The sequence below is a fragment of the Nematostella vectensis genome, chromosome 9 (genome assembly GCF_932526225.1).
Source record: "Nematostella vectensis chromosome 9, jaNemVect1.1, whole genome shotgun sequence".
NCBI classification, from domain to species: domain Eukaryota; kingdom Metazoa; phylum Cnidaria; class Anthozoa; order Actiniaria; family Edwardsiidae; genus Nematostella; species Nematostella vectensis.
The window spans coordinates 5,297,928-5,315,324 of NC_064042.1; the positions used below are offsets into that span (position 1 = coordinate 5,297,928).

Genomic DNA, 17,397 nt, shown 5'->3' on the forward strand with positions numbered 1-17,397 from the left:
CATTCACACCTTTGTTAATGTTTTTACTGATTTTTGGAAGACAAATTATGCAAAAAATAACTAATAAAGAAGTCCTTACTACATTTAACAAATTCAATCGAAAATATCGGAAAATTTCACACATTTGCTAGGATGACTAGAAGATGGCGTTCTTCTTATATTAGATTCCTTTTGGAACAAGATTCTAAGTCTACGAAAAAGAAAAGAATAAGAAAAAGTGAATAATGAGATAGAAAAGGCGTCCAAGAATATCAGCCTTTTTAAAAAATTTTAAGGTTTTAAGGTTTTTTCACTTTTCCAACTTGTCTTCTTGTCATAAGGCATGATGACATTAATCTATTTCTCAAACTTTTTTCTTGTTTGCGTATTTGTGCAGTTTTGAAGTCTTTAATGTATTTACGAAGGTTTATTTTTTCAGTAGGATCCAATCAGATAGCAAACAGAGGCAACCAACTGTCTTCTAGGCTGACGTACAAGCTGCTCACCGACAGTTGTGCGAATTTGCAATAAAATTAATACTTTGGGGCAGAATGAAAGTTATTTACAAAAAGCTTGTGTGTCTTTTAATGGACTTTTGGAACCAAATTTTGTGTATCTTGAATGGATAGGGTACTAGAAGTTATTTTGTATAGAAGTTCCAAATGTTTACATTTGAACAAGTTGTATGTCAATAAATTCAAAGGCCAGAATTAATATTACTCGACTGACTTTCATTTTCTTATGCAAGCAAACTATATTATCAAAGAAAGGGATCAATTTTTAGTTAAAGACAACTCGACAGCTTATTTCGTATAAGCAACGAGACATACTATTATCGCAATCTGACTACAAAGAGATGGCGGAGTTCCTGAAAGTACACAATAACCTGGTGGAAAAAGAGGCCATTGACTTCAAACTTTTAAAATACGAAGACAAAAGAAAGGGAGGGATTCGCAATTATTTCTGAATTGGTTTTATTGGAAGAAGTAACAAGGGATTGAGAAAATTAATTGTCGATTACGTGTGATTTCGGAACTTGTTCTGTGAAAATTTGAAATTAATCGAGAAATAGCAAATTCGATAGCTTCGAACGCAAAAAGAAATGGATAACACAACAGATACGGTGCCTCCAAAATCTTCCATATTCCATGTCTGCTACCTCTGCTTCCTTATTCTCGCCATCATCATCGGAAATAGCCTGGTCCTTGTTTTAATTCGTTTGAATCGACGACTTCATTCGCCAACTTTCTACTTTCTTGGAAATCTTAGCTTTGCCGAGTTGCTAATCGGCGTGGGTTTTGTACCACTCTATACTGCAGCTGTATTAGAAGGAAGATGGAGGTTCGGAAAGACTATGTGCAGAGCCCATGCGTTTGTTGTGACGAGCAGTGTGAACGCTTCGCTGATCACTCTTTGTGTTGTAAGTGTGGATAGGTTTTTGGATATAAGAGACCCACTCAGGTAAGACTAGGCTTTTACGCGCGGAATTCCTGAAAAGTGTTATCATAGGAAATAGCATTGTTTTGATAGGAAAATTGTGTAGTATGTGAGGTCAACTTCATTCATTTACTCTTTTGTTGGGTATAAAAATGCAATACTTCAGTAACCTGATACAAAGTTTGGTATAAGCAATACAATCCACATGGATCTGAGCTGTGGTTTAAAGCACTTCGTTCGAGTCGAAGTCGCCCTGCAGTTTTTTTGCCGATGAAGTTTAACTGAGGCAAACCGGCTATGCCATGCTGACGAGTCCTAATAAGGACGAAACAGCTGTCCATGGTTGCCGAACTGCACGGGTAATAGACTGTGCTAGCGTCCCGTCTTGGCCCGACTGGTGCCAATGTGTGTATGCTAGTGTGCTTCTAAGGTCCACAAAAAAAAGAGCGGTTATGGGAAGGGGGGGGGGGGGGTGAATAGGTTCGCGGATCGGCGGATTCAGCCCAGAAATGCTCACGGATTACGGATTTTGATGATTATTTCAGCGGATTGGCGAATTTTGGAAATTCGGCGGATCACGGATCTGTTAACAATTTGGGCGCGTATTTCGGATTACGACTGCTTTGACGGTCGAATTTCGGGGATTTTAAATGAATTTCAATCTATACTATTATTTATCTGTCAAACCGTGCGGATCTAAAAATATCTGCGGATCCACGGATTTGCCCCGAAAATGTAGCGGATCGGCGGATTTACATACCCCTATTCACCCCCCCCCCCCCCCCCCCCCCCCGGTTATGAATAAAACGCCTTTTTAGCCAGATCTCCTCAATTGGCCGTCGCCCTAGTGCACCTTGGCTATCGCGCACCACAAGACTCCCAAAATGCTAATGATATTTCCGAATAACCATAAAGAGTCGGTCAGCAGGCGAAAACCCTTTCGGAATAACTATTTTGCAGGTACTTGAGGATTTCTTTACTATTACCTACCACGATGAGGGCCACAAAAACTGCATCAAAACCGTTTTGTTGCAAAAAAAAACTAACAATACGAAAAACCGCGTTAATTTTAAGACACAAAACCACATCATCGCAAACCTTTTGGCGTATTTGGCATCTTCATTAATTTTCTTTCGCATTTAAAACCAGTTACGGTTAGTCATATTTGATATATTATCTTCAGAGGGAATAATATCTAGAAGCACGACAACGGGAACAAAGCAAATATGCAATGTCATATCCAAACTAGATTCACAATTACTTTATATTAAAATTACTATTGACAAGAGCGGTATTCGTATAATCTCCTGAGTAGGAGAATCGAATGAATGATTAAAAGTATTTTCATCTTCCTGTTGAAATAAGCCTCAAAAGCTCATCAATCACTAACTTTTGCTAACTACATATATATATATATATATATATATATGTAGTTAGCATATAAAACTCGGGAACCTCGCAAGAACAAGCGATTTGATTGGTTGAGAAATTTGGGATAAAACGCAACACTTCCTAGGAGGTGGACATGTTCCTGCGCCCCGAAATCAAGCAAAATGGCGGGTGTAACAGCCGATTTGCAAGTGTTTTCGAAAAGAAAATTGCTCTAAAGCTCTCGGTAGCTATTTCACCACTATCCACCTAATGGGAATGGTATTATTGTTATCATCAGCAAATAAACAATTTGATCTTTTATCATTTTTTAGGTACTTTGGGCGCATGACAAAGAGAAGATCGGCCATGATTATTTTCTGTATTTGGGCTCACTCATTATTTTGGGCTGCAATGCCGCTTGTGGACTGGGGCGAAATCTCGTTCGACAACAACACGAAAACTTGTCGGCCGGACTTCGCAGCTTCGGGAATCTCGAACCGAGTTTACGCAGCTTTACTTGTCGTGTTCGGGTTTGCAATTCCCTCCTTAGTGACCGGATACTGTCACATAAAGATATACCAAATGGCCAAAGAACAGACGAGAAAAATCGCTAAGATTTCAGTTAGGAAAGATTTCACTTCAGGTCATGTTCAGGAAGATATCGTCCTTACGTTCCATCCGAGGAGAGAGCGTAAAGCGCACAAAACAATCTTGATAATCATTGGTGCGTTTGTTGTTTGTTGGCTTCCTTACAGCATTGGAACATCATGGAAACTGGCGACGGGACATGCATTGGAATTGTATTGGTTTGCCAATGTTGGACTAACATTGGCGCTTACCAATAGTTCGTTGAATCCGCTGATCTACACTCTCCGTGATCGCAGGGTCAGAATGGGATTCATGAAGCTTGTATGTGGCGAGAGATATCGTAAGAAACTTAGCGGGAAGTTTCTCGCAGTCGAGCTATAAACCTCAGGATGATTGCAAATCAAGGAAACAAGAAACACCAGCCGAAATACCAGACGCTGCGACATTGTAAAAGACAGACAGCGGATGTCCAACACAATACATTACACTCTTTTTTTTTTTATAAGAACGTCTAAATTTCAGTTGAGGCTGAGCAGTTCTTATTTTTGGAGAATTTTAAGGCTGAATATGTTTTTAACGATAATATAATACCCAATGAATTATTAGGGAATAGAATTACACTAATGATCAATAGCAATAATAAGGTTGTTACTATGGGCCAGTTTTATTTTGCATTTTATAACGCATCAATCTGAGCCTCGGCATGTTCTTAGGATGTTCTTAAAATTTGGTGAAATCTCAAGCTAGACGTTCTTATAAAAAGGTTCTAATAAAAAAAAAGAGTGTATCTGGTTGACGGAACAGGAAATATGATTTGTGCCCATGCTCCTAGCCTGTTAGCCGCCTCTCAAGTGGGTTTATTCGGAAACTTTTGTTTCAGGGATTCCTGAGACCCCGTCCCCACGTATCCGTTTTCGTTTGAAAACGCAACTTTTTTCTTACTGATACGGGTATCATTCTCACGGAAACGCGAAAACAATGATCGAAAACGGAACAATTTAAAAACGATCTCCAGAGTGGAACAATTTGAAAATGATACCCCTTCGGTGCCGTGGGGACGGACGAAAACCGAACCTTTCGAAAACGATCACGTGATAACTCAGGTCCAGTCCAGGTGGCGCGCGAAACGCATGCGCTGTAGAACTTGTTATCGTTTCTGCGTTTTCGTGGGGACGGGTCGTATCAAAATGAAAACGCTTCGAGTGGACGCGGATCTTTTTGAAAACGGAACAAAAAGGTTGCGTTTTCAAACGAAAACGGATACGTGGGAACAGGGTCTGTATTCCAAAACTCTGAAAACGGTAATTTTCGAATAAACCCACAGCACAGCCGGCAAGCAGACTAAGGGCAGGCATGTTAAATAAGGAGTAACACCTTTCGGCTCAACAATGTACAGATGTAAGGTGCTCTTAGGCTTTACATTAATACAAGGGCATACAATGAACCCCCTTTACCGAAACATGTTAAAATGGCATATTTCGTCGTTTGAATATGTTCTGATGCCGAAAATATCCATTATAAAAGTTGCTTGAAAAAAAAAACAATATCTGTTCCTTTTTTCCAGGAGGGATCCCTTTTTTCCCCAGGCAGCATTGGTTAGGCATTTTAGCACATGAATAATTGCCCGTTTATAACCGATTGGGACGATTTTTTTCCAAGCATCCTCTCCAGCGCCCCAAAAATATTCCCAGCACAACTAGTTCGACTCCATAAATTTGCCAGCAGAACCATGAGGGACGAATTTTTCCCCAACAACCGAGGAGTCTAACATCTTCCCAGCCAGCAAAAAGAAAGAAAAAAAAAAAAAAAAACACGGGCTGCGCAACTGATATTTTGCGGGACGATCCATTTTGTGCCCTGTTTATAGTTTGTTCTGCTTTTTGCAAAAGAAAAATATATTACTTGTTTTATGTAACTATAAGGCATTCGTTATTTTCCATTTTCTTATAGTCAATTTGAACTGAATTAGGGGTAAAGAAAAAATAAATAAATAGCACGGCGAATGAAGAACAGGTTTGACAATATACGGGTAAAGCAATGGAAGGGCCTAAAAAGGTTGCTGATCTAGATATAAAATGCTGTATTCATCGTAATTGATTTCAATTCATCACTCGGACAGACATTAGATCCAATCACTCGCTTCCCAAGTACCCACCAAAAAAACACGCCACATCGCTCGGAGCTAAAAGAGCCAGAGTGATATTTGATCAAAGAGGAGTATTTTACACTTGGTATTTGCAAAGATAGTTGTTTGTCATAAGAGCTTTTCGTGAGCTGTCAATTAAAGTTGTCTACCAAACGTAGCAGAGGCTCTTAGAAGTTATCTAGATGTCAAAAGTTAACAGGTACAGAAACAAGGAACTCAACGAATTATTGACACGTGAAATGGGCCGAATATACATAGTTTTTGCAAAATATACAAAATTGTCAAAAATTAATAAAAAATAGAGAAGCACGTCCGATTTTGAGGCTATTCCAACTTTACAAGTATGTTTGAAATTACATTTTTGCAATAAATTTAGTGTAAAAACTGCCTTTTTTTAAATAGATTTAAAAAAAACGTGGTTCTACTCGCTTTTGGCATTAAGTAGCCTCAATGGTTAACACGAGACTGAGCTATTTGGTTTGGTTAGAGATAAAAATTAACGCCATAAAATAAAAGACATCGGCAAATGAAGAATTAATTGTTATTTCCACTGCGGGTTTCGCTGTGGCGTTAACTAAAGAATATTTAATATTAAGAATTCAAAAATGCTGATAATCTTAAGTGTTTATTTTTTGTTAAGAGAAGCACCTGCGACAAAAGAACAGGTGTGAAATGATTCGGGAGTTTTATTTTCTTACTCTTTCTAGAACGGCTTCTATCGCGATTCCTGCAACTGAAAATACGCTTCCTTGAATAAAAATTGAAAATAAACATAGCTTATGTCATCCGGTATAATTTTTCGAGACAGACGAGACGTTTATTTCCATTTCTCAGAAGATAACAGTAATCTATTCTAGTGATTGCAGCCTTAACAGCCTTGAAAACAAATTTTTTGTAAGTGGAAAATAGTAATTGGCAACAAGGAGTGAGTAGATGTCAAAATCTGGCCTAAGAAATCAATTAGTGAATTTTCCAATGTTAAAATATTAATGAGTGCATATAGGGATTCAATAAATTCGTTCATTTGTTCTTTGGTTTTTAAAGCCGCAGGGTTCATCTTCCGCTATATTGCATTCAAAGAACACAAAAAACAAACACCTTTTGTGCTCTGCCGCTAAAGACAAGTCTGGAATATCCAAGGACATTTATGCTCGTTCACGTTACTTAGCGGCGAGAATAACCCTCGTTAATGATGTGAACACTCATCGGAAGAGCCTGTAATATAGAGAGGCAGAAGCGAATGGAAGAAACATTGAAAGAACTATCTTAAGAATGGCTAGCACAGGAGTCTCTAGTGCGAACGTCTCGATTGAGGACCACAGTCTCCACACAGAAGGTTCTTTCCTCCATGTATTCCATGTCGCGTGTTTGCTCTTAATATTTGTGACTGCAATAATTGGGAATTCCCTCGTTATTCACGTGATAAAACTAGACTCTCGCCTCCACATGCCGACTTTTTACTTTCTCGTGAACCTATGCGCTGCGGACATCTTCACCGCGGTGGCTTATATCCCGTTTTACGTCGTCTCAGTGATACAGCACTCGTGGGTTTTCGGGGAGGAGTTCTGCCAGATTCACGCTTTTCTCATCAGTTTAGGATTCAACGCGTCGCTGATAACATTAAGTTTGGTCAGCTTTGATCGATACCTTGCGATCACTTCGCCTTTAAAGTAAGTATTGTATAGTACTTCAGTTCAAACAAGTGCTAGAATAGCTTCAGGCTAGCGAGGATTTTAAGGAAACTAAAAGAAGTTTTAAACCGCCGAGAAGGGTGTCTTGATAACGTAAGCGATACATGTTTTAAAATTTTAAATCAAACAGTTCCACAGTTAAAATATTTATGAAAATGCCACGCAAAGAAAGAAAGAATGTTTTAACGTATAATAAGCGCACATGCAACGCTCATTCTGAAACACTATCAGTTTAAGGTAGGAATAGAGAGGGTAGAGAATCGTTATATGGGTCATAAGGACAATTTTTTTTAGTTTTGAACTTTAAAGTTAAAACATCCTCTGACGGACGTGTATGTTTTATTTATTGTAGGATAACTGATGTATACTTTAATAAAAACAGGAAAAGTGTATATACCCATCGGAGATTAAAAAAAACAAAAAAACATCCACAACTAACGCCCAGTACATTATGTAAAATAATTTGATTTTCAAATCTCCATTTTTCAGTCTGGATCAAAAAGAATAATAAAACAAGGATTTACATAGTTAGCTATCAGTTGGTTAGTTCGGATCAAAGATTTACGTAGTTTTAAACAAAAAAAATTGAAATAGGTTCAGTTTTTACATATATAAGAGTAATTTTTCTCTATAAATTTTTTGATACGTGCAGCATGGAAAGATTACATAAAAAAGACTTCAAAAAAGTGGTCCACCAAATGCAATTCCTTATTGTAGGCCAAACTAATCTACATCAGAATGAGGATGTTACGGAGAAAACTACCCAGGGCCCGCGGAGCGGGCGTGATCTTGGTATTGCCAACTCTTTGGCCATAACTGACCGCGGAGCCGCGGCGGCCGGAGGCCGCAGGTCTTTCTTCTTTCCACCGTCGATTTCTGGTATTGCTCGGGCAATACCGGCAATACCGGTTCCGCGGTCCCTGCTACCAGACCACGTCATGGTTAAGTCATTCATTACAATAAAAACATTGAAATTTCAAATAATATTCTCAGCGGTTGATTGAGCAAAAAGGGACCTCAATTTCCTCGAAAGCCACAATTAATTGATCATTTCTCCAAGATCGTGGAGTTTAAGAGCAGAAAGAATAGGAATAGCATATGTTATGAAATGCGGTTATTGGCAAATGTACGTCAAAAGTCAGACTAATTGATTTCTTCTTTGTCTTAGACCCAGGGCGATGCTCTTCGTTCCTTTTAATCCTTCAACTTGAGGTCCAAATAGATTTTTAAAAAAGCAAAATATGAAGACAATTTATTTGACCCCCGTTAGGACACCGTTGGAAGCCATAAAGCTGTCTTCAGGTCTTCATTTTAGGCTTTAATTAAAGTTCAATTCCAATTAATTTCCATCCGCCGGTGGTGAATATGTTATCCAACAAATTTGGAAGACTTTTTATCTACCTAGATTTTTTGAGCATCCAATGCAGTTTTACAGTGCGACGCGCGCTACCGTGGCCACCTTGAAGGTATACCAATAAGGATGTGAGAATCAGATCACCCATCTGACTGTCATGAACTCCTCTTGCCAACCAGCGTAGTAAAAAAAAATATTTTTCAACCACTCAATCTCCCATTTTCTTTGGTTTGGATAATTTTGAATCATGTATTTTATCACTTCACAGATATCCGCTAAAAATGACGGGAAGGCGCATGCGCTGGTTACTAGTCCTCAGCTGGGTTCACTCGATTATCTGGGCGGCGTTCCCGCTGGTAAACTGGGGCGAGTACATGAGCGATCCTCACACGCACACCTGTCGTCCTAACTGGTCAGCGGCAGGCCTCATTAGCAAGTCTTACGTCATTTGCATGGCATGTTTCGTGTTCGCCATTCCAGTACTAGTTATGATTTTCTGTTACGCCAAGATCTTTACTGCAGCTAGGGTTCAAGTCCGAAAAATTGTCAAGGATTCCATATCTCAATCTGTGGCCTCTCTAAACACCGACGCTGAGCAGTCAATTTCCGGTTTAGGGGAAACCCGCAGACATCAGGATATGCGGGCTCATAAGACGATCCTTATTATCATAGTAGTGTTTTTGATGTGCTGGGTAGCCTATGTTATTGTAGCGCTAACAAGACTGTTTAAAAAAGACCCAATGGGCTCCCTGCGCTTTACGAACACAGGGCTGACGCTAGCGCTCATGAGCTGTAGCGTAAACCCGCTGATTTTCTCTTCGAGAGATCGCAGATTCAAGCGAGGGTTTAGAAAGTTTTTTCGGGATTGTCTTCTGAAATGCAGGCAATGATATAAAAAAGGGCTTGTGTAGAAATGAAACTGATTGAACTGTAGACCGGCTTATGAATGCCTTCCCAGGGCTCTTTGCGATGTGCGCGTAAAACCAACATCGGAGCAAACATCGCAATCTCGATTTCACATGCGCGTTGCAAAGGGCTGTGGGACGTCACGAAGAAGGCTCTGCGGAGAGAGCGCGAAAGCGAGGCTATGCTCGTTACACGAGAATAAAAAAGTGCACAAAATTCCATAACCGTCCGCAGCGGTTCCATGTTTACAAAATCCAAAAATACTGCATTGACAGTTCAAGTGAAGACACCATATGAAGAAGATAATGCGGTAAAAAAAAACTAATATAAGTACCAAAGATTAAATGTTAAACCTTGTTTTATTTTGTAAATGGGAATGTTTTGTTAATAGCTGTACACATTGCAGGCGCGTTCCCAGGATTGAGGGGGGGGGGGTGGGGAGGGGGGGGGGGAAGCGCAGTAAATAGGACTATATGGAAAAAGCATAATACTTGAAGATTCATCAATAAGACATAGCCTACTTTTTTACCGCCAGGGGGGGGGGGGGGGGTGCGTGCGCACCCTGCGCACCTCCTGTGTACGCGCCTGCTTTCAACTGTCTTTGAGTTAGATACGTTAGAAGTTCATGTCTTTAACAAGGCTTGCGGGGATATTTACTGTCAAGTATACATAATTTAATATTATATTAAAATAAACTATAGCTTATTTAAGTTTATATTCGCATTTTCCTGTTCCCCTAAGATGAAGCATATAAAAAACACAGAAAAAACTAAAAGAGGAAGTTGTGTAAATATGATGTACACTATTTTCAATGACTTTCTTTCAAAACATTTAGAAATAAAGAAATAACCTTCCTTCTCCTAGCTGGAATAGCATAGTAAATGGACCAAGAATTCTATCAAGTACAAAAAGTCCACAAATACATCCTGAAAACAAATTATTTCCCTTGCTTTATAACCCCTGGTTGATGAAATGTATACTGATTCATTATTTTCTTCTGGTAATGCAAACTGGGTCTTTTACTTAGGTGATCGCCCTATATAGCTGTCAACCCAACTTGGACAGAAATCTTGTGAAATCGGGGAAATACAGTAAATATGTGGAAAAAAAAAAAACAAGAAAACATATATGAAGGTATGAACATTCTCCCAAAATTAGGCTTGTGATGAGGTCCAAAATCTTGTGACACCCGCCTAGTGCAGGTGAGTTGACAGCTATGTCGCCCTCAGGTGTAGTCTGTTGAGTGACCAGGCATTTTACTTATGCCCTACTGCATGATGGGATAGGGATTAATGTTCGCCTGGCTTTAGACAGGTTCCATTTCAAGCTCAAACACATTTGAGTCTGGCGATGAGGTATCCAGGAAGGAAGCATGAAGCAAGATGATGAACACTGATGCGCCTAAATAAAAAAAAGTTTTATACAAAAGCAAATACTGTGGAACAAGCATGAAACAAGATGATGAACACTGATGCACCTAAATAAAAAAAGGTTTCATACAAAAGCAAATACTGTGGAACATGATAACATGATTTCCCCACTAACTTTGACCCATTATTTTAGTCATTTCTTCATAGATTTTTTAATGTAGTCCTAGATACAAAAAAATACCCATGAAATAGCCAAATCCTTAGATTTCAAAGTTAAAATTCTTGAATTTCAAATTTCCTAACAACCCATTGACATTAAAAATATGAGTTATCTGGATAGCTATCTTAATGATTTTAAGTGGAACTTGTTCTCCTTTTCCACTGTTCCCACTGGTATTTTGTACCTATGATCCAAAAAACAGCGGATCCTGCCGATGCCAGGAAGAGCAGGGGAAGACACAAAAGAGCAATAATTCCATACTGTTCTATGACAGAAAACTCACGACCTGGGCAATGAGAAACAGACAGTATTATTACAAAAAAGCATCTTATTTATGTGATCATTGTTGTCATCTAATTGGAAGCAAGATGTTCTGCAATACAACATTAAAGCATATTGCAAGAAAATCAAGCAGTTGTGCTTTTCTGCACTTGTTCCTGTGCTTGCGTTTCAGTGAAAATTGAAAAAACAATGTGCTTTGGGCTTGCATCCTAGTGTAAACCTTTATTATCTGACATTTTGGGAAATACTAAGTTCTCAAAAAACCTGCCTCCAGTTTATAGACCAATGCATAGCATTGCATTTACATTTTTTCGTAAAATTAATGAAACAACCATTTCTGAATAGCAGTTATCATCATACTGAAACAAGTTCTGTTGAACAAGTTTTAACCTTGACAATAACACACAGTGCATGAGTGTTTGGAGTTTCAAAGCTTACCAAACATCTTGATTTTCTTCCCCTCCATTTTGTATGTAAGGTACCAACACCCACCACCAGCCACTGATATCGCAACAAGTAGTAACGGGGTTGTTACACTGTAGAAAATAAACTGTTAACATATATATAGCTTTTACTGAAGTAGGATATACTGTTAACATACTATATATTGTTTTACGACAGTGGAACCTCTATGTAATGTACACCCTTGGAACAAGAAGATATTTCCTCTTAGCCTGATTCTACAGCTCAAAACACAAGATGGCGCCCGATGACATCGAAAGGAGAGTGTTTTCCCCACAAATAACACTGACTAGCCCCTTTTGTATGGCAGCTTTGTAATGAAAGCTTTATTCTATACTGACTGACTAAATAATTTTTGGAGTGTCCAGTGTGTTTAGGGTGTTCAATTATGTAGGCCTGTTATATGGAGCCTTCACTGTATTATGGACAATAGCACAGTGGAATTGGCTTAGCAATACCCCAGGTCCAATATACATGCTAATGCTTACTGTAATTCTACAGGAAAGCTTCTGCTTGAGGTTATTGCTTGTAAGCATTGGCACATATATCATAACCTAGGCTATTTTTCACTTTGACATTCTATTTTCGTTTCAGTTGGCATCTGAAAATGACGCAATAGGTAACCATAGATACAACATGATCCAGCAAAGCATTTAGAATACTGTGAAAGCTTACCATGATCAATTTATATATTACTGAAAAAGAGAAGAAATATTCAACTAAACATTTTTTTTAGTAATTACCAATTATACCATTTCCATTTAGGTAGATAGTGGCGAAAGTAAGTAGATGTTTTTAAAGCCACTATCCGCTGAAATTTGTTTTAGTATATAAAACAAGCTTTAGAGCAATTTTCTTTTCGGAAACACTTGCTAATCGGCTGTTAAACCCGCCATTTTGCTTGATTTCCGGCCGCAGGAAAATATCCATCTCCTAGGAAGTGTATATTGCATTTCATCCCGAGTTTCTCAAACAATCAAATCGCTTGTTCTTTCGAGGTTCCGGAGTTTTATATACTAATATCTTATAGCTTTTTATGACTTTTCATGACTTAAGAATATATGATACACAATAAACAAACTCTGATTAATGAATGGCTTAAATTTTCTGGATCGTTTAAGATTTTGTTGTTGGATTCACTTGAGTAACACAACAAAGTAATAGAAGGCGGCTGTTTCACATTGCGAAAAATAAACATTAACAATACCCATGTTATCCAAACAACTCAAGCCCTAACAAACCAGCCCCGATATAAAAAGATACGAGATCTACTTACACACAATACACCGTCAGTAGAAGAACAACTAATGTGTAGTTACTCTGATACACTTCCAGATTCTTCATAACCCTTCTCCCCAACTCGGCGGCGCTTTTCGGTTTGGAGAACTTCCCCGTGTTTACAAACTCTCCCCATGGTTTTAGAGACTGTCTTTGTCTACTAAACCACTCTTTGGCTAACTGAAATTGTGTTGATTTTGTGATCGGGGCCGCCATATCTTTGGGAGTTTCGATTACGCCGGTTATTTCTTCCGAATCCGCCATATTATTTTAGAATGTTGTTTACGTCACCAGCCTTTACGCGGCATTAGATACCAGGACCTCAGCAATAAAATAAATCACAGGCACCCACAGTTCGCAGTTTCGTTTTTCGTTTTTCGACATTTTATTAATCTACATTAAAACCCCTTTTCAATTTATTTCCTAATAATACGGATAGAACAACAATAAGCACAGTTCAGTATCATTGAATTTTTTATGGGTGTTTCTTTTCAGTATCTTATCAGTCGAAACCAGGGGCTCATAAGTAGGGGCAATCACGGTGTTTCCCAGGATCAGGCTATTTTCAGACGCGCGCGCACGAACGGGCCAATCAGTTACGTTGACGTTGGTCGCGCGAGCGAGTGACGTGAGGCTGCATGCGCAAATTACAGTTAGGAAGAATATTTTTTTATCCATCATCCGTCGGTTTTGTTTGTTTACCAAAAATTGAAGATAGAAAGTCGTAGGTAGGGTTGGATTCATATTAAAGAAGAGAGCAACAAAAGTAAAAGTACTGAAGAGAGAACATAGCTTTTTTGTCTGAGACTGCGCGTGCAGTTGAGCTCAGACAAAACGTCAACACAAAGGCCGCCTCTGATTGGCTAATCCGCACGTCTAAAAATAGCCTGATCCTAGGAAACGCCGTGACACCTATATAGTACCAGAATGTGGGGAAGTTGATTGCCCCTACTTATGAGCCCCTGTCAAAACTGGTAAACACAGCTTATCTCAATGCCACTTAAACCATTTAATGACTTTTCATACGAAATAAAATTCCATCCTATTGTTCGGAACCATTGGGGCGACACTTAGCGAGTTTATATTCTATGAGGTTTTCTTAGTTACAAGTGTTTCCCAATTGTACTTGTTGTATCCTGTAGTTGGAGTTCCCCTGGGCAGCTTGGGGGAGGGGGGGGGGGGGGGCTAAAGAATCTAGATTTCTATTTGTTATTTTATATACCGAACAAAGAGACGTGACTTACAATTTTATCTTGGTCAAGCTTTTGCCTTGCCGTAAGAAAAGGTTTCAGTTTTCCTTGCTAATCCGAAATTTACTCCACCTTTTTCCTAACACGCAAAACGAGTGCCGCTTTAATTAGTGGCTTAGCAGACAGTGTTTGTTTTTCATTGCGCGCCAAAGAGTAAATATTTAGGGGGAAATAGCGAGGCGATTTTTTCATGAAAAGCCGGGAAAGATTTTGCAAACATATCAAATAAGACATGACAAATATGTAGCAGTCCCGTCATTGACATGGCCTCTGGATCATACGTCAAGGTTAGAGACGTACGGATAAGCTAAACAACCAAGGGGAACTTTCCACAAAAGGTTAAAATAAAAAGGGAAAACGTCAGTTACTTATTGGATTACGCAATCGCCGTGTTGTTGGGAACGCAAGTACTACAGAATAATATAATACATCACTGGACTGAATTTTTCTTTCTAAAGAAAAGTCAAGGTGTTTAAAGATGTTATTTGACATCACGATTAAGCTGAGCAAACAAGCCGGTAAGTGTTGACTAATGCACATATAGTATAAAACAGGTCTCCGAAGCCTGTAAATTTGTTTCAACATGTACACGATAAACTGGTCTAACGCTACCAATGTGTCCTTCTCCATATCTAACGCTACCGACGTGTCTCGCTCTTTGTCGGTCAAGTCCACAGTGGTTTTAGTGACGTACTTTATATTGGTTATTTTCGGAGTGGCTCTAAACATGACTGTCATTCTGCTGGTTTGGACGCGGAAGGTTCCGAGAAAAAACATGCACCTATTTGTCACCAATATGGCTATGGCGGACTTGCTGTCACTTACGACTTTCCCAATTTATACAATAGTCCAAATTCTGCAATATGCTGCCGGAAAAAGCCCTCCTCTGAACGACGATAGCGTATGGAAAATCATACTTTGTAAGTTACTTTTCTTTATTTCCAACTCTGCACTCACTGTGTCCCCCATTACTCTTCTCGTCATATCCGTTGAGCGTTTAAGGGCGGTGTCAGCCACAGTACAGTTAACACCGCTGTCTCGACGCACACTCGTAGCTCTGATCGCTTTCTCTTGGATCGCATCTGGAGGACTAATGGCAGGATCTGCCATTGAATCAACTATGCGTCAAACTGCCTCTCATCAATATTACTGCGGAGCTGATTTAACCAATAAGTCTTTCATAATTTATAGTTTGTCCATTTGCTTTGTGCCTGTGCTCCTTGTGTTGGCGATCACTTCTACTAATATTGGAATCATACAAAAACTGACCCGCCCACAGGCGGAAGTGAGTCTCCCTGAAGCTGTTAAGCAGCGAAGGACGAAGACATTCCGCTCAATAGTTCGCATGGTTTTATCCTCTACACTTCTCTACGCCATCTGCGTTGCCCCAGGGTACATCGCTTATGCTGTCCACTACTATTACTTCCTTGAGATCCATTTTGTCAAAGGGACCAGCGTTACTCTTGAGGATTGGATCTCGTCGTCCAAGGTAACTTCTATCATCTTCCCTATAAGCTACGTTAATGCAGCTTTTGGGCCAATTCTCTATTTTGTATTTCTTGAAGACTTTCGTACGGCCCTTCGAAAACTCCTTTGCAGACGTACTACGGTGGAAGCTGAGGTGAATCAAGAAACATTTGAGATGCGCCCGTGTAATTAAACAAGAACCATTTCAGAGGCACCCATGTAATTCAACAAGAACGCGCCCATAGTGTGTTTTGGTTTGACTGCAGAAATAAAGCCGCGAAAAGGAATGATTTGTATTCACAATTAATAATTTCATTCCCAAAAATGTCAAATCTTAACGGTTAATTTTTATTATCTGGGCCTTTGATCTCAGTCATTCGGCTGAATGAATGACTTCATTTTAAAGACAATCTCCTTGATATTTTTTAGCGCTCGATAAAATAACTGTGATATCTATATATCAATATGCTAGTATGATTAAATAAAACGGCCAAGATTAACCATAGTTAAATCATTAGCTGGCTAACTTAAAAAGGGATATGGGATTGTTATCGAAGAACTCTTAATAAAAGAACGACAACAACGTATTGCGGGCCGTAGCGTAGCATTCACTTTTTGTTTTTGTAAATAAAAACGGTTTTGTTGAGCTCTCGTGCACGAAAATTAACAAAAAAAAATCAACCAATTCTTGGTCTAACCTTATCTTGTTATCCTCTACACTTTTGCATTCACACCGTTTTGTTAGGCGGGCGAGCGAAAGCCCATTGACGGTTGTTGGTTTGTTAACCTGCTGCATTGCGAAGCCAAAACCATTTTTATACACTAATTTTAAGCATAAAGGAAGGGATGTAATATGTTAGTCAGTAAATAAGTTTTTATTGATTCTCAAATGAAAAAAAAAAAAACTCGTACCAGACGACAAAATATTTGAGTGATACGGAACACCTATACGGAACTACTACAACTATGTGCAAACAGAAAAAAGCATATGGCTATATGCACTGAGTTGCTACCCAAAATTGCGTTACATCCTAAATTGAGCGTTCCCTTTTGAGCCTTCCCTTTGAGGGTTCCCTTTTGAGGGTTCCACTTAAGCGTTAACTTTTGAGCGTTCCCTTTTGAGCGTTCCATTTGAGCGTTCCATTTTTAGCGTTCCCCTTCTTGCGTTCCATTTTAACAAATCCCGATAAACTTGCGGGAATTCAAGAGCTAGCGTTAACATCGGGAGTCACTTTTAATGAAACCCCCAAAGATAGGGTACCGGGAGAGTTTTCGGGATACTTTTCCGGGCGAGGAAGAGCGTTTCACAAAGCTAGCGGTAGGGTCCCGGTTGTTTACGGGTTCTCGATAAGCAAATTATAATTTTCAGAGTTAATGAATATATTGGCTAAATAATTATTGAATATCAATAAAAATCGTAGACTTGTCGATTTCTGTAGACAACTGGTACCCCAAACACTGCTGTGGCATCGGCACTTTTCGAAAGAAAGACAAAGAACAAGTAGATAAAGTATCATTTTGAAACAAAACTTTTAGTACCTTCGCATCTTTTTTGGCACACGGTGACAGCTGAATGTCAAATCATTTGACAGAAAA

The 17,397-nt window shown here is 39.1% G+C and overlaps 3 protein-coding genes across 3 annotated transcripts; 2 read left to right on the top strand and 1 right to left on the bottom strand.

The window, feature by feature from the left end:
• Positions 1–368: 368 nt before the first annotated feature.
• Positions 369–3,931, top strand: LOC5511003 (beta-1 adrenergic receptor). Its single transcript, XM_048732590.1, has 2 exons — positions 369–1,440; positions 3,120–3,931. Exons 1-2 carry the CDS (start codon positions 1,082–1,084, stop codon positions 3,754–3,756), a joined length of 996 nt encoding a protein of 331 aa, XP_048588547.1. The 5' UTR covers positions 369–1,081; the 3' UTR covers positions 3,757–3,931.
• Positions 3,932–6,184: 2,253 nt separating this feature from the next.
• Positions 6,185–10,187, top strand: LOC5511018 (beta-2 adrenergic receptor). The gene is made up of 2 exons (XM_001631366.3): positions 6,185–7,191; positions 8,835–10,187. Exons 1-2 carry the CDS (start codon positions 6,794–6,796, stop codon positions 9,454–9,456), a joined length of 1,020 nt encoding a protein of 339 aa, XP_001631416.3. The 5' UTR covers positions 6,185–6,793; the 3' UTR covers positions 9,457–10,187.
• Positions 9,813–13,374, bottom strand: LOC5511004 (prenylated Rab acceptor protein 1). Its single transcript, XM_032380234.2, has 4 exons — positions 13,083–13,374; positions 11,783–11,880; positions 11,247–11,348; positions 9,813–10,873 (listed from the first exon to the last, which is right to left on the bottom strand). The coding sequence occupies exons 1-4, from the start codon at positions 13,346–13,348 to the stop codon at positions 10,779–10,781; spliced, it is 561 nt and encodes a 186-aa protein (XP_032236125.1). The 5' UTR covers positions 13,349–13,374; the 3' UTR covers positions 9,813–10,778.
• Positions 13,375–17,397: the final 4,023 nt, after the last annotated feature.